This window comes from Dama dama, chromosome 31, assembly GCF_033118175.1.
Source record: "Dama dama isolate Ldn47 chromosome 31, ASM3311817v1, whole genome shotgun sequence".
NCBI classification, from domain to species: Eukaryota; Metazoa; Chordata; class Mammalia; order Artiodactyla; family Cervidae; genus Dama; species Dama dama.
Window position 1 is genome coordinate 8,797,561 of NC_083711.1, and position 19,882 is coordinate 8,817,442.

The window sequence follows — 19,882 nt, forward strand, 5'->3', positions numbered from 1 at the left end:
CCCCAACTCAACCTAAACAAACAAGAACAAGAAAAAGAAGAGAATAGCTGTCATAACAGAGAATGAAAGAATGCCATTTGCAAAGACTGGATGGACCTAGAGATTATCATATTAAGTGGAGAAAGACATGTTAAGTCAGAGAGAAAGGCAGATATCATACACTATCACTTATTTGTGGAATCTGACAAAAAAATGATACAAATGAACTTACAGTTCATGGGGTTGCAAGGAGTCAGACATGACTGAGGGACTAACACTTTCACTTTACTTTTTCATTACTATATAAAAGTAGGAAAACAATAAGGGCCTATTGTAGAGCACAGGGAACTATATTCAGTATCTTGTAATAAGTTATAATGGAAAAGAATCTGAAACAGAAATTATACATATTCTTTTTCAAATTTTTTTGTATATATATTTTTAAACTGAATCAGTTTCTGAACACTTGAACACAACATTGCAAATAAACTATACTTCAATTAAAAACATTTAAAGAAACAAAAGAATAAAAAAAAGAGACTATACCTTTACCACCTGTAGAAGAATATCTATTTGTGGCTATTTAAAAAATTAGAAGATGAATGAGTTCAAACATAGAATATCTTCTAATGTAGAAGGAAATATCTGAATATCTTCTAATGTAGAAGGAAAGTGACAGGATAAGGAAAACGAAAAATGATGGACAAAGTGGTTGAATCAAAACATGTGAGGAGGCTTTAGAAATATGTAAGATCAATACCTAGACTTGGTTGAGTGCCAAAGATTCTGAGCAGGAAGAATATGCCTTATGAAACACAGAGAAAACACGAAGACAGTGGCTGGTTCCACTTACAATTAACACAAGTAAGAGACCTCTGGGGGACCGTTATACTATGATAAATGAATACAAGTAGAAAAAAAAGATTAATCAATGTTGGCAAAGCTTTGGAGAAAGGTGTACACTATGATGTTGACACTAGCATTATGAATTAGTTCTTTATATTTTCATATAAGATATATTCACTTTGTGTATATATTCCACGTAAGTAATCCAAACTAAAAAGACAACCTGTATTAAAATGTTCATTGTGTTACTCCTAATGGCCAAAGAAATGAAAGGAAAAGAAATAATGAAAAGGAAATCAATCCAAATGTCAGACAGCTAAGAAATGATTAAGGAAAAAGGAGACATTAATAACAAGGGAACACTGTGACGATGGAAAATCATATGTGGACAAAGTATGAAAAGAAAGCAGAAAATGCAATATATAGGTTTATAGGAATGGTAAAGAACCCAGAGTGATAAAACACCTTGATGTTTTGAGAAAATGGGGTTTCTTCTATGAAGATATTTAAGTGTATAATAAAAATTCTTAAGTCAAAATGAAAAATAAAGGTAGAAATGAAAAGAAAATACATACCAAAACTTTGGGGAAATCATTTCTTAAGCATATATAACCAATCCGTTTCAGTATCATTACAGTGCTTATGAAGATAGCAGTTATTAAAAACAGAATAATTATTCCTCCTATTGTAGCAGATTCTGATGACTCTGTTGATGAAAAATTAAATGACTTTATTTCAAAGTAAAATCCAGTGAACAGTCACAGTTGGGAACAAATGTATATTAACCTGGTGGTGAAAGGGTTTATTATGGGGGCAAAAGTTGGAAAAACTACTGTTAAATATCAAAGAATGGAAAGTAATCCAAGTATACATTTAAAAAAATGTTAAAATTCAGTTTCTAAAAGTAAAATTTCTTCCAGTTGATAATTATGCTTTATGACTGCATTGTCCAGTAATGTGGCCGTCAGCCACATGTGACCATTTAAATGTAAATTATCAAAATTAAAAAAAAAAAACAAACTGTTTCTGAGTCACACTAGCCAGGTCTCCAGAAGGAGTTGAAAAAAGGAGTTTGTCTAAAGATGACCATTAGGTTACTTGGAAGCTGGACTTTGGCCATGCCAGAACCCAGAACTGGGGTGTGGTAGATCTTGTTTTGCCCAGTTATGAGTTTTCCTTTAGCTTCCTGTCAAAATGACTTTTGGAAAATTTCAATTTTCTGAATGTAAACAGCTTTTTCCTATAAGTCCAACTAGGCTGAGAAGAAATCAATACTTATAGAATTAAGGTTGTCTTTAATATCCAGAAAAGCTTTTATTAATATTAATCCTATAACCATAGCCTCAAGCAAAACAATACAGGAGAAAAAAAACTAACGATGGCTCATATCTTTCTAATGTCTTTTAAAAGGTTAAAGAATGGACAGAAAGAAACTTGGTGAAGATCTGAGCCCTTAGACGGCAGAAGACTCATGAATCCCTTTCATTCCCATTAAGAATGAATGGACCATCATCAAGAAAATTTACAAATAATAAATGCTGCAGAGGGTGTGGAGAGAAGGGAACCTTCCTACACTGTCAGTGAGAATGCAGACTGGTACAAACTTATGGAGAACAGTATGGCGGTTCCTTACAAAACTAAAAATAGAGCTACTATATGATCCAACAATCCCACTCCTGGGCATGTATACAGAGATACATGCACCAATGTTCACTGCAGCACTATTTACAATCGCCGGGACATGGTGGCAACCTAAATGTTCATCCACCAGGGAATGGATAAAGAAGACTGTGGTACATATATACAATGGAATATTACCCAGCCATAAAAAAGAATGAAATAATGTCATTTGTAGCAACACAGATGGATCTAGAGATTGTCATACTGAGTGAAGTAAGCAATATAGAAAAAGACAAATATATGATATCGCTTATATGAGGAATCTAAAAAAATAGTACAAATAAAACTTATTCACAGAACAGAATAGATTCACAGATGAAAAAACCAAACTTATGGTTGCCAAGGGGGAAGCGGGCGAGGGGTGAACTGGGACTGACGTGTACACACTGCTATGTATAAAGCAGATGGCTAATAAGGACCTGCTGTCACGCACGGGGAACTCTTTTCAGCACGCGGTAGTGACCAATACGGGGAAGGAATCTGAAAAAGAGTGTATATACATATGCACAATTGATTCACTTTGCTCTACACCTGAAACTAACGTAATATGATAAATCAACTATATTCCAATAAGGAGAAGGAAATGGCAACCTACTCCAGTATTCTTGCCTGGAAAATCCCATGGACGGAGGAACCTGGTAGGCTACAGTCCATGGGGTTGCAAAGAGTCGGACACGACTGAGTGACTTCACATATTCCAATAAAAATTAAAAAAAAAAAGAATGAATGAAGATGTGTTGTATCAGTGGCAGTTCTCTAATCAGATCTAGTCATAAAGGCACACTTTTATAATGCAAAATCCTTACATGTATAGAGCTTACATTCCTGAAGAGGATTCTGTGAACCTACGTGATTTCTTTGGAGGAGCAATATGATGTCATGGGATCTTGACCCATGTGTCCCACCCCTCTGAGTCACTTGAACTAGAATTCTGATTTTGGCTCTGCTTCCAGAGAATGTAAACATGACACCACCCTATTTAAAAGAGACCTGGGACTTCCCTGGTGGTCCAGTGGTAAAGAATCTGCCTTGCCATGCAGGGGATGTAGATTCAGTCCCTGGTCTGGGAAGATTCCACATGCCATGGGGCAACCAGGCACTGCAACTAAGACTCGATACGGTCACACTTTATACATATATATTTAAATTAAAGAGACCTACCATCCTTTACCAGACATTACCCTTCCCCTGCCCTTTCTGCTTAATTTTTCTCCAGAGTATTATAGTATTATACTTAACCATCCCTTAACACAATACATATTTTACTTTTTTGAATCTTGTTCTTTTGTCTCCCAATGTAAGCTCTATAAACTAAGGAATTTTTATTTCTTTTGTTCACTGCTGTATCCCCAGTATTCTCTTCTAAGAGAATCTGGCCCATAGTGGGCCCCAATAAACATTTGTCAAATGGATGAGGACACTGTCCCCTGGGGAACTTACTGAAAAAAAGTCAGCCGATTAGTTTAAGGTTTGACAAAAAGGAAAGCATTTCTCCATTTCTCTGGAATAAATCCCCCTTTATCAACACTGCTTTAAGATATCAGTGTTTCACCACTGATATCCCAGTAACTTAACTCTGGTTCCAGGTCATCCTTCAAGAATCCCCCACCATCCAAACCTGCCTGGTCCCTGAGTTTAGCTAGTTGAGGGTGGCTCACATGGCCAGCTTACACAGTGAGTGGGGTCACATGACCTGAACCTACTTGGTTCCTGAAGTTTCAGACAAGAATTGTGACATGAAATATTTGGATAGCGAGGCATACCTGTACCTTAACTGTCTCATGTATGATAAAAGAACAGAGGCTGAAATAGACCAAGTGATGTGTTCGCACCAAGGAAACATGAAGTGATGGGCCAGCGTGTGGCTGTATGACCACTCTTAGCAGGTGAGACAGAGAAGAGTCGGGGAGGCACTGAGTCATCACAGGGCAAGGACATCACCTTCCAGTGCCTTCGGTCAGGCTTAGGTTCACCTGAGGGCAGCCTGAGTTTCAGCCAACCACCGTCCATCATGTCCTATTACTAGTCTGAGTTTTTATTGCTGTGATATTCTGATTTATAATAAGAAGTACCTATTTGGTCTTTGTCCTCAATTCTGAAACCCTTAGAAATTCCTAAATAATAAGAGCAAAGAAAGTGAAAGGAGCTTTTTTTGTTATTCAGACAAGCCCCTCTGAACCTCACTTGGCTTATGTGAAACCCAGAATGAATGAACATAATTTGTGTCCTGACACCAATTCTCAACATCCACCAGGTGTCCAGAGATCTGACTTGTTTCTGATAGTACCAGGAGTTAGTCAGAACCCACAGGTCTATCTGTCAGCTTTGATAATTTGCTAGAATGGCTCACAGAACTCATGAAAACAGTTTGCTCCCTAGATTCCTGGCATATTATAAAAGATTATAACTCAGGAACAGGCAGAAGGAAGAGATACACAGGGCCAGGTATGGGGGATGGAGCTTGGACTTCTGTGCCGTCTCTGGGCACGCCATCCTCCCAGCATCTCAGTATGTTCACCAACTTGGAAGTTCTCTAAACTCCATCATTTACAGTTTTTAAGGAGGACTCGTTATATAGACATGACCAATTAAATTCTTGGCCATTGGTGGTCACTTCAACCTCCAGCCCTTCTCCCCTCCACAGAAGTCAAGGGGTGGGGCTGATAGTTCCAACCCTCCACCTCACAGGGTTGATTGCCAGGGGAACTTTCCAAATGTCAACAGATATGAACATCCACTGTTCACTATTTTCTCAGGAAGCCAACTGTTTTGTCCTGTGTATCTCTTCCTTCTGCCTGTTCCGGAGTTATAATCTTTTATAGAATACCAGGAATTGGTATTAGGACACAAATTATGTTCATTCATTTTGGGTTTACATTTTTATAAGTGCCACAGGCACGAAGAGACTATATGCAGTTTTAGGTTTGTTCAGTTGCTAAGTCGTGTCCAACTCTTTGCGACCTCATGAACTATGGTGCGCCAGGCTTCCCTGTCCTTCACTGTCTCCCACAGTCTGCTCAAACTCATGTCCATTGAGTTGGTGATGCCATCCAACTATCTCATCCTCTATTGTCCCCTTCTCTTTCCCTCAATCTTTTCCAGCATCAAGGTCTTTTCCAATGAGTTGGCTCTTCAAGTCAGGTGGCCAAAGGATTGGAACTTCTGTTTCAGCATCAGTCCTTCCAATGAATATTCAGGGTTGATTTCCTTTAGGATTGACTGGTTTGATCCCCTTGCTGTCCAAGGGACTCTCAAGAGTCTTCTCCAGCACCATAATTCGAAAGCATCGATTCTTCAGCACACAATCTTCTTAATGGTCCAACTGTCATATCCATACATGACTACTGGAGAAACCACAGCTTTGACTAATGGACCTCTGTCAGCTGCTAGGTTGATCATAGCTTTTCTTTCAAGGAGCAAGCATCTTTTAATTTCATGGCTGCAGTCACCATCCAAAGTGATTTTGGAGCCCAAGAAAATAAAGTCTGTCACTGTTTCCACTGTTTCCCCATCAATTTACCATGGAGTGATGGGACTGAATGCCACAATCTTAGTTTTTTGAATATTGAGTTAAATATGGGCAAAGTTTTGCCCATATGTAACTGACATTACAAACATGATTTAAGTTAAAGCTGTGAAATAGTTTTTCCTTTAACATTGATTTGTGTATGATTTGATTCTGAGTAACATTTGTAAATAAACTCACATTTCCTGGAGTTATAGCAAACACCAGGTACCTTGACGTGTCAGCTGCTCATTAGTGGAGCTCACTTCATCTGCAAAGAAGCCATCACACTTGTAGTCACTGCCTTCTAAATCTCATCTTATTCTGACTCTGGTTAATCAGAGCACTAAAGAAACTCTGGAGTTGGGAAATTCAGAAAGGCTTCTTTGGGGGAGATTTTCACTCTGGGCAAAACAGTTGGCTTCCTGAGAAAATAACGAGCAGTGGATGTTCCTAAGGCTGACTGTTCTCCCTGCAAATTCCTCCATTCCAAGGAAGGTTTGGGGAGGAGGCTGTATACTGTTTTGATGCCTTGACCACAGAAGGGCTTTCAGCCTTCATCCGTGACCAGCTCATCCACACGGGCAAGTTTCCTTGTCATCCGTGAGTTAGGAGAGCCAGGCCATGTCTATGGACCTCACTGCGACTGTCGTCCTACCCTTTGGCACCTCTGCATGCAGTTGCTTCAGGAATCAATCTCCTCCAACACTTGACTTGAATAACAGCCAAACCAAGGCCACACGGAACTGAACCTGATCCTGCCCCGGAAGTAAATCATTTCCCCTTCAGCCTCCTGCAGCGGAAGTTACCTGACTGTCCCCAGGGGATGGCAGCATAAAAGCACCTCTACCACGTGGTAGAGACTGACCAACAGAAGACACCTCTGTGATGTGCCTTGTTGGAATAAATATCTTTAGTGCTTCAGGATTTTCAGGTTCTTTTCCTTAACTAGGGTTTCCCTCAGAGGAAAAGCAAACCATGAATTTTCAAAAACTGTCATACCTGATTCTCGTCTGGGTTGAAAGAGAGTACATTTTAAGGGAGATCTGTTAATTTTTCTTGGATCTTTAGGCTCAAAATAAACAGATACACAGTAGTTTGTGTTTGGAATTAACTTGTCGATGATATAATTGAAATTTTCAGTGATGTTTCCAGTTATTTGGGGTTGATACTGTAAAAATGTGCAAAAAAGAAAAAAAGTCAGTAAGACATTAAGTGAGAATTTCGTTTAGAGGCAAGCCCTAAGAGAGTCTTTGAGAATTTGTCTTCAAATCTTAAAAACATGATATGATAGAAATATCATAGGCTTGGCAAGAAAATGTTATTTATAAGTTACTCAGGCAAATGATTTATTCAAAATTACATGCACATGTATAAACACACATGTCTTTAAACCATGAAATCTAGTCTAGCAGCTTCCTTTTACAAATGAGGAGAAAAAGACCCAGTGAGGAACAAAGGTCTCCAGGATGTCATTTTTGTAAGGTGATGTTACTCAAGATCACCTTGCAAAAATAAGAAAATAAGATTATCCTACTTCATTAATGATATGTATCTACACTTCAAAAACTGCTTTCATACATATTAATTCATCTGATTATCAAAAGAGTCTGCAAAGTAGGCATTATTCCCATTCTCCAGATGAGGAAACTGTAGCTCAGAGTGGTTTAGTAACCTCCTCAAGGCCACGCAGCTTATCTGTGGCAAAACTGAGGCTGAGGTCTAATTTCCCTGTCTTTTCCCTAAAAACAGCCTTCCTCTTCTTCCCTGGCTACTTCTGTTCCATTTTAGATTTAAAGAGATGATCTGAAGAGGTTCTTTCATGAAAAATAACTTTTGCAGAATGTTTTATAGTTTTCAAAGTACATTCTTACCAATGGTTTGATAAATGAAGCTTTCCACCAGCTCAAGTACAGCCTTCTATAATATTTTTCTGCAAGTTTCAATTGGGAAGGAAAAGGAATTTTTTTTTTCCTCACGCCCACCCCACAATAAACTAAAAGGTCATGCATGGCAAATAAACAATGAGGAGGAAAAGGGAAGGAACAGAAGTGCCCTGGTGGGAGTGCTCTGGCCTTGAAGGGAAACCGCAAAAGCATAGCTCTGGGTTCCACACCTGGCATGATCATTGTGGTCATCATGTGATCTGCAGTCTGCAATACTTGCTTCCTGTTTCACTGGAAGCTCCTTCCCCCTTGGTGGCCATGGACTGCGCCTCCCCCACGATGACTCAGATGGATAGTTCCTGCTCAGAGCCAAGGTCAACCCCTTCCCATGCTCATGAAAGTCTTTCCACTCTCATCTCCTCCAGAACATCACTCCCCTCCTCCACTCCCCCCATCCCACCCTGGAACATTCCCTCTGCATAGAAATCTGCTGTCATTTCTTCCATCTAAAAAGTCCCTCCATAGACCCCACTTCCCCTTCCAGCTATCACAGCATCTCTGTACTCCCCTTTATAGAAAACCCTGGAGACGTCTTTCCTGAAATCAAACAGCAATGAAGCCCAGACCCTTGGGTTTTAATTGTCCAAATCATTACAGGTGTCTTTTAGCAATGTATTCATTGCCAAGTCAGAACTGTTTTGACCACTTACCCTCTTAACACTGTTCCCTGCATGCTCTTCGATAAATGCTAAGTAAAACTGTAATTCTTCTTCACTTAGTATCCTGGGATCGACGGATTGAAATTTCACATTCACACTGATGTGGTTTGTAAAACTAACAATCTCAAACTCTGGTGGGTCCAAAGGCCCTGTTTAGAAAATGAAATAAACCCTAAGGTTAATCAATAAATAGCATAATCGTAATGATAACCACTGTCCTGATACAACCATACCTCTTTACAGCTCTCTTTCTGATTACCTGTGGCCCTCGAGGCATGGGTTTTATATATATATATATATATATATTTTTTTTTTTTATTGGTGAAAAATTGAGAACAATAAAAGTGAAGTGATTTGTTTACTATTACCACAAGAAATGGAGGACAGATTTTGGGGTGAAAGTCAGTATTTCACAATTTTCAGGTTGTATTTGAAGCATAAGAGTGAAAATGACTTCTCATGTAATAATATAGTAATAATAATACATAACCACTGCAGAAATATCAGAAAATACAGACAGGCAATTGTGTTTGAATGTGGTTAATCCTCTTTTGTGTATGCAGTGTGTGGATAAATACATATACACGTATAAAAACTGAACTAGTGTACACACACACACCTAAACTAAAATTAAATCATTCTTATACTGTTTTACACAGTGTATGTCTTCACTTATTTCATAAGCATATTAAATGCATGTTTACCTATGAGCTGGCAAACTAGGGCCTGTGGGTTGGATTTTGCACAGCCTGAAAGTTGAGAATGGTGTTTATTTTTGAAAGGGTTGTGAACAAATTAAGGCTATGTGACAGAGACCATATAAGGCCCGAAAAGGGCAAAGTTTTTTTCTCAGTCTTCAAAAGATTGATTCACTCTTTTAAACAGTTAGATTGGCTCTAATTTTTCTGAATGGAATCTGCATATCAGTGAGTATTAGCAGAGCTCAGTCTTTGCATTTGGCTGCTGTAATCATTTCTTTAGGACAAATTCTTAGAGGAATTCTGGATTAAAGCAGGCCCAGGTTCAGGTTTTCAACACATACTGACAAATACCTTCGGAAAGACTGTGTCAAGCTATATTCCCTGCATTTCTTCTAAGTCGGGTATTTACCTACTTTTTATATTTACCATTTGAGTCTTGAAAAATGATATCTCATAACTATGTTAATATACATTCTTTAATGGTCTGAGTGGTCCAAGTACCATGTTCTATAAGTTGGGCTTTTCTTTCTTTTCTACGAGGACACAGACCCAAACACGCAATTCCGTAATTCTGAGGGTCTCTAAGTATCCAAGTCTGCTCCATGGGATTCAGCCATCCTCACTTTGCTAAGCACGGGTGTGCGTGCGTGCATACCCGCGAAGCCTTTAACACAGCACCTCGTGCTGCTGAGTCACTCAGGCACGTCTGACTCTTTGGAACCCCATGGACTGTAGCCCACCAGGGCCCTCTGCCCATGGGATTCTCCAGGCAAGAATACGGGAGTGGGCTGCCATTTCCTTCCCCAGGGGATCTTCCTGACCCAGGGATCAAACCCATGTCTCCTTCTTGGCAGGCAGATGCTTTACCACCGAGCTGCCTGCAGAGCCCTTTGCAAGATCAGGATACCAGAGATGTGATGGCGTCTGGCAGAGAGCCCCTGCCAGCTGCTCCGGAGCTGTTAACACAAGCGCCAGAAGGAGCCGCCTCCCGTGGTAGGGAAGGGCAGAGCGGGCACACCCCTCCTGGGATCCAGGCTTCTCTGTCTGGGCCCCGCGTGCACACACACCTGGGCGTTCACACAGGCCAGAGCTACGGGGATCTGATCTGGAGAGGGGCCGCAGTGTTAAGGAACACACAGACCCCCCCCCAAAGTTATGACAGCTCAGACACAGGCCTTTCTGCACCCCGTTCCCCACTTCCTGTCACGCTGTGAAACAAAGCCAAAAGTAGCAGCTACTATATATCAAGTGAACACAGCCTTGTAAATCAACTATACTTTAATGAAAAATAGCTTCAAAAAAAAGCAGCAGCTGCTACTGCCTGAGTGACTGCCTTATACACGCACAGAGCCCTTATCTTCAAAGAGCAGGTTATCATCCCACTTTTTTGGAGAAGAAAACGGAGGCTCAGAGAAGCCAAGTAACCACTCCAGGGTGATGGAGATAGGAGGTAGCAGGGCCAAGAGGCGAACCCAGCCCTGCATTTAAAACACCTTTACAGAACTTCCTGCTTTCTGGCAAAGCAAGTAACGATGAACTGAGCGGTGATGATGAAGATAATAAACGAGACGAACTCACTGTCTGACTCCAGGAAGAAGGAGCCCATGCAACTGACCAGCTCTGCCTTCTCTCTGAATCCAACCACTCGGGAGATGTACATGTCCGTCGTGTTTACCCACACGCGTGTCAGGTCACAGAACGATCTTGTGATGTTTATGCAGTCCTTGACGACCTTCATGTCTTCTGGTTTACTTTGAAAGGCAAAGAGACGGTCAAAGAAAACGTCAGCCTGTGTGTGACGAGGGTCCCCTAACCTGAAGCCCTGCTTGCATATTCCTGTATGGCTCTGCTCAAAGGTCCCTTGTGGGTTTTCTTTCTTTTGATTTTGAAATTTCTTTTTAAACATTTTATTTTGTATAGGAGCACAGCTGATTGACAATGCTGTGACAGTTTCACGTGGAAAGCAAAGGGCAACGGCTCCATGTTGTCACTGGCTCTCACCCCCTTATTTCAAGTGGAGCACCTTGATCCCAATTTCCTGTCTTTATTCTTCTTCATACCATTTGCCCCAACCTGGCTTGTTATATCTTTGCTGACTGAGACCTCTGCTTACTTTTGGAATGTCTGCCCCAAGAAAACAGGGGTCTGGGTTCCGAGTCGCACGCCTGGCACATGGTAGGTGCTCAGTAAATACTTGCTGGGTGAATGAATAAGCAAATGTTGGGTGTTCATGGCAGAGGCCCCAGATCTCTCTAATTCTACAGGACAATCATGACTGCCTCTCCCTGAGACCCCTTTCTCAGGCTGAGGATCGCGTGGTCTGGTCCTAAGTCAGCCTGTATGGGACCAACACAGACATCTGCTCTCTTGAGCTTCAGAGAGGCAGGTGGATGATACACGTGACTGCCTAAGGCAGGGAGAAACTTATGTTAGTAGGTAACAAAGAGAAACCCTATCCTAAAGGAAATCAACCCTGAATATTCATTGGAAGGACTAAGGCCTAAACTCTAGTACTTTGGTCACCTGATGTGAGGAGCCAACTCGTTGGGATAGACCCTGATGCTGGCAAAGAGTGAGGGCTAAAGGAGAAGAGGGCGGCAGAGGATGAGCTGGTTAGATAGCATCCCGGACTCAAAGGATTGAGCAAGCTCCGGAAGATAGTGAGGGACAGGAAAGCGTGGCATGTTGCAATCCATGGGGTGGCAGAGTCGGACATGACCTAGCGATGGAACAACAACAAAGAGACACCCATCAGAGGACCTTCAGCAGGTCAGACAGCAGCAGTAAGAGCAGTGAAGCGGACAGCCAACCAGAGGACCCTCCGAGGGGTAACTGGATCAGAGTGAGGCTTAGGAGGGCGATTGTTGGATGTGGGAAAAGAGAGCCGAGGAGGACACTGTCCGTTAGGCCGTGACTGCCTGCAGCCACCCCGAGCGGGAGGCTCAGCATAGAGAACTGAGCTCTGTGTCCCGGGGCCACTGCTGGGTAGTGACCAGGCCAGACTTTGGACCTGGGCTGGCCTCGTCGGGACCAGGTGGATTTCTGATGCCCCGTGTGCCTCCCTGAGTAGAGAAAAGTAAACATAACCCATCAATACGGTCACCAGGTCTCTGGACTTCGGTCCTCAGGACGATGCAGCACTTTTGATGCCCAGGCTTACTGAACTAGGGAAGTGATTATGAATAATGGTGATAATTACTTTCCTTCTGAGACGTTGACCTGTAGAAAATGGCTTTGGTTATAAGTACAAGTGTGTCAAAAATAACTTTGTGGTGTTCAAGAATTCAGTGTAATTAAAAATGGAGGAGTCTTTTGTCTTGGACTTTTAAAGCTCTGAATAAAACACTGAAATTGAGAGGGGCTGAGTGAGGGAGAGAGAGAAGGAAAAGCTCTATCACAAGTAAGGTCACCTCTTCCCCACTTCCCACATAATAGAAACATGATATAATTAGCAAGAGAAAAACAGAATGTCAAACCCACCTCATGATTGTGTACCATAATGTATAGTGAGTTGGTACAACTGAATGGTTTTTTAATTCCCATGATAAGATTGACTGCAAATTTCGGAATCTCATCTTTAAAGTGCAAGGTTCATCTGAAAAATCTAAAGGAAACAGAAGTTAAAAAAAAAAAAAAGATTGAAATCTGGAACCCAGTGTTGTTATCTTGGCCACAGTTCATACTGTCCCTTGGGATCTGAACTTCCACACTTCTAGCAGAGAAGCCCCCACTAGGATCTTGGAAACCCAAAGGAAATGGTTTTGTTGAACACTAGAAATGAGCTAATACAAGTAATATACAGGAACTCAGCACGGTATAAACAGAATTTGGTGGTAGTGGTTTAAGTGGTTAAGTCACGTCCAACTCTTGCAACCCCATGGACTGTAGTCCACCAGGCTCCTCTGTCCATGGGATTTTCCAGACAAGAATACTGGAGTGGGTTGCCATCTCCAGGGGATCTTCCCAATCCAGGGATCGAACCTGGGACTTCTGCATTGCAGGCAGATTCTTTACTGACTGAGCTACAAGGGAAACCAGAATTTGGGCTCACCCAGTTATCACAGGCTCGCAGCAGCAATTTGGATCAAAATGATCCATGTTATCCTGGGCCACCTTATGCTCTCAAGTCAATCCTCAACCCCTCCTCTGGTCCCCCCAATGTAGTTCAGCCCATGGAAAGCTTTCCTTCCTCTGAATTTCCCACTGCGCTTGTTCTCCATCACAGAGGGGAGATGGAGAATGTGTGCCCAGATTGGATCTTTCCAGGCATTTCATCCCCATGCCTATGCTGGAGTAGATTTGATTCACAGACCCATTTTACAGACTGTGAAACTGAGAAGTTGAGTTATGCAACTCAGCTGGGATGTGGCAGTGGCAAAGGAGACCTTACAGTTATACTTGTCAGACTCTGCCTTGTATGGTTAACATTTCAGAGCATTTTAGTTTCCTGTGGTTAGGACCTTTGCTTCCTGGTGGCCAAGGCTTCATCCCCCAGTGCTCATCACAAGGCTGGATACATATTTAACCCACAGTGAAGTTTTGTGGGAAGATTTATGTGTAGACAAGAAATTTAGTTTAAAAAAAATGTATTTTCTCTTATCTGGTACCAGGTACCAGATAACAGGTGGGAAAATATAAATTAAAGAGAAATGATTTCTGGAAGATTTTTCTTGTTTGGCACAGTCTCCTCATTCTTCTATTAGTGAGAATATTAAGAGCTGGATATTTTTTTAAGGGGCTTCCCTGGTGGCTCAATGAGAAAGAACCCACCTGCCAATGTAGGAGGCCCTGGTTCAATCCCTGGGTTGGGAAGATCCCCTAGAGGAGGAAGTGGCAACCCACTCCAGTATTCTTGCCTGGAGAATCCCATAGACAGAGGAGTTTGGTGGGCTACAGTCCGTGGGTCACAAAAGAGTCGAATGGCTGAGTGACTAAACAATAACAACCACAACAGCAATTCCTTTAAGGGGTTTAAAAATTAACTCTAGTGTTAATTTCTTATAATAGTTTTATGAGACAAATGTGAAAATCAGAATTGGCTAAATTCTCCTTCTACAGAGAAAGTATTTGAGGAAAAAGGCTCAAACAAAATGGCAACAGATCTGGAGTCAGAAATCCAACTTCCCACATTTTTTGACTTCTAAATGGTTGCTCCCCCACTCTCAGCCTTACACAAAGTTTTGTTAAGTCAAGAAAATCTCTTACCAGACACAACATACGAAATGCCAAACACGAGGCTGATGTGCACTGGGAAGAAGAAACACATGTTAGAAAAGCAAACAACACTTTCTCCAGGCTCAGTTTATGATCGCCGCTCTGAGTCTGGCATTCTTCCACTATGTGTATTACTATTGGACCAAGACTTTCTTGTGCTAAAGAAAAAGGGTCAAGTAAGTGGTTCTGGGCTTCCCAGGTGGTAAAGAATCTGCCTGCCAATGCAAGAGGCATAGGAGACATGGGTTTGATCGCTGGGTTGAGAAGACCCCCTGGAGTAGGAAATGGCACCCCACACCAGTATTCTTGCCTAAAAAATTCCATGGACAGAGGAGCCTGGAGGGTTACAGTCTGTGGGGGTCACAGAGTTGGATACAACTGAATGACTGAGCACGTAAAATGATCTTAAAGAGTTGATGGTATCAACAGTGCATCTTCTGAGGATGTTTTGTCCTGAGTGGATCCAAAACAAGCTGTTCGGGAACTGATACTAGTAAAGAGGATTGGCTGGCTGGTTGGGGAACCATCCTGAGAAGCAGTCATCCATCTGGAACAATTCTCAGAATGTGAATAAGCATGTTGCTAATTTAAAACTTCCAAGGCAAAGATATTTACTGAAGTCGGTGGAGGGAGAAAGGTCTTGGTGATGGGAAGTGGGGATTCTCATTTGTTTTCTGAGTGTGAGGGCAGGGTTGGCATTTTTCAGTAGGTGAGGCCCTATTGTCCTCACATACTTCCCAGTGCTTGACACTTCTTGGGGGAGAAGTGTCCCAACCATGGATCCCTTACTGATAAACTATAGAACAGATGACACAGTGATACTGAAACAGAACCAAAAGAAAGGTAAAGAGAAGGCACAAATGAATAGGACAATGGAAAAAAAATGATAAATGAAATGTGGAAACCAAAGTTTAGGGGTGACATTTTGGTTTTGTGATGAGGAGGGAGACAGGAGTTTTTTATTATTTAGTCATTAAGTCATGTCCGACTTTTTGTGACCCCATGGACAGTAGCCTGCCAGGCTCCTCTGTTGATGGGATCTTCCAGGCAACAATACTGGAGTGGGTTGCTATATCCTTCTCCAGGGGATCTATTCTAGGTGCAATTTTTTGTAGGGTTTGAGATATCTGAGGTTATTGATATTTCTCCCGGCAATCTTCATTCCAGCCTGTGCTTCCTCCAGCCCAGGGTTTCTCATGATGTACTCTGCATATAAGTTAAATAAGCAGGGTGACAATATACAGCCTTGATGTACTCCTTTCCCAATTTGGAACCAGTCTGTTGTTCCATGTCCAGTTCTAACTGTTGCTTTCTGACTTGCATACAGGTTTCTCGAGAGGCAGCTCAGGTGGTCTGGTATTCCCATTTCTTTCAGAATTTTCCACAGTTTGTTGTGATCCACACAGTCAAAGGCTTTGGCACAGGCAATAAAGCAGAAGTAGATGTTTTTCTGGAACTCTCTTGCTTTTTTGATGATCCAGTGGATGTTGGCAATTTGATCTCTGGTTCCTCTGCCTTTTCTAAAACCAGCTTGAACATCTGGAAGTTCACAGTTCATGTATTGCTGAAGCCTGGCTTGGAGAATTTTGAGCATTACTTTACTAGTGTGTGAGATGAGTGCAATTGTGTGGTAGTTTGAGCATTCTTTGGCACTGCCTTTCTTTGGGATTGAAATGAAAACTGATCTTTTCCAGTCCTGTGGCCACTGCTGACTTTTCCAAATTTGCTGGCATATTGAGTGCAGCACTTTCACGGCATTGTCTTTCAGGATTTGAAATAGCTCAACTGGAATTCCATCACCTCCACTAGCTTTGTTCGTAGTGATGCTTCCTAATGCCCATTTGACTTCACATTCCAGGATGTCTGGCTCTAGGTGAGTGATCACACCATCGTGATTATCTGGGTCGTGAAGATCTTTTTTGTACAGTTCTTCTGCGTATTCTTGCCACCTCTTAATATCTTCTGCTTCTGTTAGCTCCATACCATTTCTGTCCTTTATTGAGCCCATCTTTGCATGAAATGTTCCCTTGGTATCTCTAATTTTCCTGAAGAGATCTCTAGTCTTTCCCATTCAGCACAGGCTGGAATCAAGATTGGCGGGAGAAATATCAATAACCTCAGATATGCAGATGACATACCCTTATGGCAGAAAGTGAAGAACTAAAGAGCCTCTTGATGAAGGTGAAAGAGGTGAGTGAAAAAGTTGGCTTAAAGCTCAACATTCAGAAAACTAAGATCATGGCATTTGGTCCCATCACTTCATGGCAAATAGTTGGGGAAACAGTGGAAACAGTGGCTGACTTTATTTTTCTGGGCTCTAAAATCACTGCAGATGGTGATTGCAGCCATGAAATTAAAAGACACTTACTCCTTGGAAGGAAAGTTATGACCAACCTAGACAGCATATTAAAAAGCAGAGACATTACTTTGTCAACAAAGGTCTGTCTAGCCAAGGTTATGGTTTTTCCAGTAGTCATGTATGGATGTGAGAGTTGGACTATAAAGAAAGCTGAGCGCCAAAGAATTGATGCTTTTGAAATATGGTGTTGGAGAAGACTCCTGAGAGTCCCTTGGACTGCAAGGAGATCCAACCAGTCCATCTTAAAGGAGATCAGTCCTGGGTGTTCATTGGAAGGACTGATGTTGAAGCTGAAACTCCAATACTTTGGCCACCTGATGCGAACAGCTGACTCATTTGAAAAGACCCTGATGCTGGGAAAGATTGAGGGCAGGAGGAGAAGGGGATGACAGAGGATGAGATGGTTGGATGGCATCACCGACTCAATGGAAATGAGTTTGAGTAAACTCCGTGAGCTGGTGATGGACAGGGAGGCCTGGTGTGCTGCGGTTCATGGGGTCACAAAGAGTCGGATACGACTGAGTGACTGAACTGATTGAACTGAACTGAAATATATTCTCCTGATCTGTTATCTCATTATTACCCTTTGTTGAATAGAAAAACATTTAATTTTCATAGAAGACTTTTTTTGGTTTTGATGTGTGCTTTGTAAGCTTTAAGAAACCTTTCTTTACACTTAGGATACATAGATACTCTCCTACAGTTTGCCCGACCCAGGGATCGAACCAGCTCTCCTGCATTTGCAGGCAGATTCTTAACCACTGAGCTGCCAGGGAAGTCCCAGGGGTCTGGCCTCTTTCCAAATGTAGGAATGGAGTGATAAACTCTACCCTGGATTAGAATGAAAGTATTAAGGGAAATTCCTCTTCATATCACAATGAAGCTAGCTCCCTTCATTATTGAGCCTCACATCTATGATTGTTTGGTTGTTTTCCTAAAATACCAGCAGAACAGAAACCCATTGTAAATGAAACCATCAACACAGAATTCCTATCTACGTTCCACTCGGCTCTCGACATTGGGCAGCTCATACTGTGTCCTCAGGACTGGGAAATCAATTGGCTACTTCCTAACAGGGTCCCTGTACATGGAGCTGTGAGAAAAAGTAACACTCACCCACGGGATACAAATTCAGTGGTCCAGTCACCGACACATTCTGGCTCAAGAGCATTTTTATTATTTTATGTGTCCTTTCGTTACTTTCACATCTGAAAAGAAATCAACATTAGGGATCAGAATTGTGAAGTATCTAATTAAACTGCAAAGACAACAGACAAAGACAATCTGTATGCAGGTCAGGAAGCAAGAGTCAGAACTGGACATGGAACAACAGACTGGTTCCAAATTGGGAAAGGAGTACGTCAAGGCTCTATATTGTCACCCTGCTTATTTAACTTATATGCAGAGTACATCGTGAGAAACACTGGGCTGGAGGAAGCACAAGCTGGAATGAAGATTGCCGGGAGAAATATCAATAACCTCAGATATGCAGATGACACCACCTTTATGGCAGAAAGCGAAGAACTAAAGAGGAGAGGGGAAAAGTTGGCTTAAAACTCAACATTCAGAAAACTAAGATCATGGCATCTGGTCCCATCACTTCATGGCAAATAGATGGGGAAACAATGGAAACAGTGACAGACTTTATTTTTTTTTGGCTCCAAAATCACTGCAGATGGTGACTGCAGCCATGAAATTAAAAGACTCTTGCTTCTTGGAAGAAAAGCTATGACCAACCTAGGCAGCATATTAAAAAGCAGAGATATTACTTTGCTAACAAAGTTCTGTCTGGTCAAAGCTTTGGTTTTCCCATTAGTCGTGTATGGATGTAAGAGCTGGACCATGAAGAAAGCTGAGCACCAAAGAATTGATGCTTTTGAACTGTCGTGTTGAAGACTCTTGAGAGTCCCTTGGACTGCAAGGAGATCCAACCAGTCCATCCTAAAGGAAACCAGTCCTGAATATTCATTGGAAGGACTGATGCTGAAGCTGAAACTCCAATGCTTTGGCCACCTCATGCGAAGAACACATATGAGTGACTGAACTGAACTGGGTCTTAGCTGTGGCATCTACTTTGTTGCAGCAGAGACTCTCTCTTTGTGTCCGTTGGGTTCAGTAATTGACGTGTGTGGCTTAGTTGCCCTGTGCCATGTGGGATCTTAGTTCCCTGACCAGGGATTGAAACTGTGTCCCCTGAATTGCAAGGTGGATTCTTAACCACTGAGCCACCAGGGAAGTCCCCAGCAGGAAATTCCTGATTCCAGGTTTCCTCTCTGCCCTTCTGGGAGCTGGATCATTCACCCCATTTACACAAGGAGCTTTATCTCAGCTTGTGGGACCCATAGTCATTTGGTTCCAAAAATTTAAATATACGAAAAATCAAATTGTGAAGTGTCTTGCTCCCTTTGGAAAACTATTTTTATTTTTTGGGTTAGTCCTTCAGAATATCTTCATACATGTTGTTGTTCAGTCGCCTGGTCATGTCCAACTCTTTGAGACCCTGTGGACGGCAGCACGTCAGGCCTCCCTGCCCCTCGCTGTCTCCCGGAGTTTGCCCAAGTTCATGTTCACCTTCATGCATAAGCAAATACAAAAGTGTATTCTTATTCTCCCCACCCCTATTTTTCCAAACACAGAGATAGCGGGTGACGCTAGTGGTAGAGAACCTGCTTGCCAGTGTAGGAGACACAAGAGAGATCTTCTCGACCCAAGGGTAGAGGAGGACATGGAAACCCACTCCAGTATTCTTGCCTGGAAAACCCCAGGGATAGAGGAGCCTGGTGGGCTACTGTCCATGGGGTCAGAGTTGGACACAACTGAAACAACTTAGTACACACATGGCATATACATTCCCTGTTTAACTCCTGCTTTTTTCCACTTAAAAATAAATTTGGGAGCTCTCTCTATATCAACACCAAAGAGAATTTCTTTTTTTTTTAAATAGTTACATACAGTCTACTCTGTGGACATACCATGATTTATATGACCAGTCG

At 41.9% G+C, this 19,882-nt stretch overlaps 1 protein-coding gene across 2 annotated transcripts in view; it reads right to left on the bottom strand.

Annotated features, from left to right (window-relative positions):
• IFNAR2 (interferon alpha and beta receptor subunit 2) overlaps positions 1-19,882 on the bottom strand; it is a 33,890-nt gene that overhangs the window by 4,845 nt on the left and 9,163 nt on the right. The window contains exons 2-8 of one of the 2 annotated variants that reach the window (XM_061134093.1): positions 18,006-18,097; positions 14,522-14,563; positions 12,797-12,920; positions 10,895-11,067; positions 8,607-8,764; positions 7,013-7,181; positions 1,401-1,531 (exon numbers count right to left, since the gene is read on the bottom strand). In XM_061134093.1, coding sequence (XP_060990076.1) covers positions 1,401-1,531; positions 7,013-7,181; positions 8,607-8,764; positions 10,895-11,067; positions 12,797-12,920; positions 14,522-14,563; positions 18,006-18,060 — 852 coding nt within the window. In that variant the 5' untranslated portion in view covers positions 18,061-18,097. The remainder of the gene's footprint in view (positions 1-1,400; positions 1,532-7,012; positions 7,182-8,606; positions 8,765-10,894; positions 11,068-12,796; positions 12,921-14,521; positions 14,564-18,005; positions 18,098-19,882) is intronic. The other variant, XM_061134094.1, reaches the window with a different exon arrangement.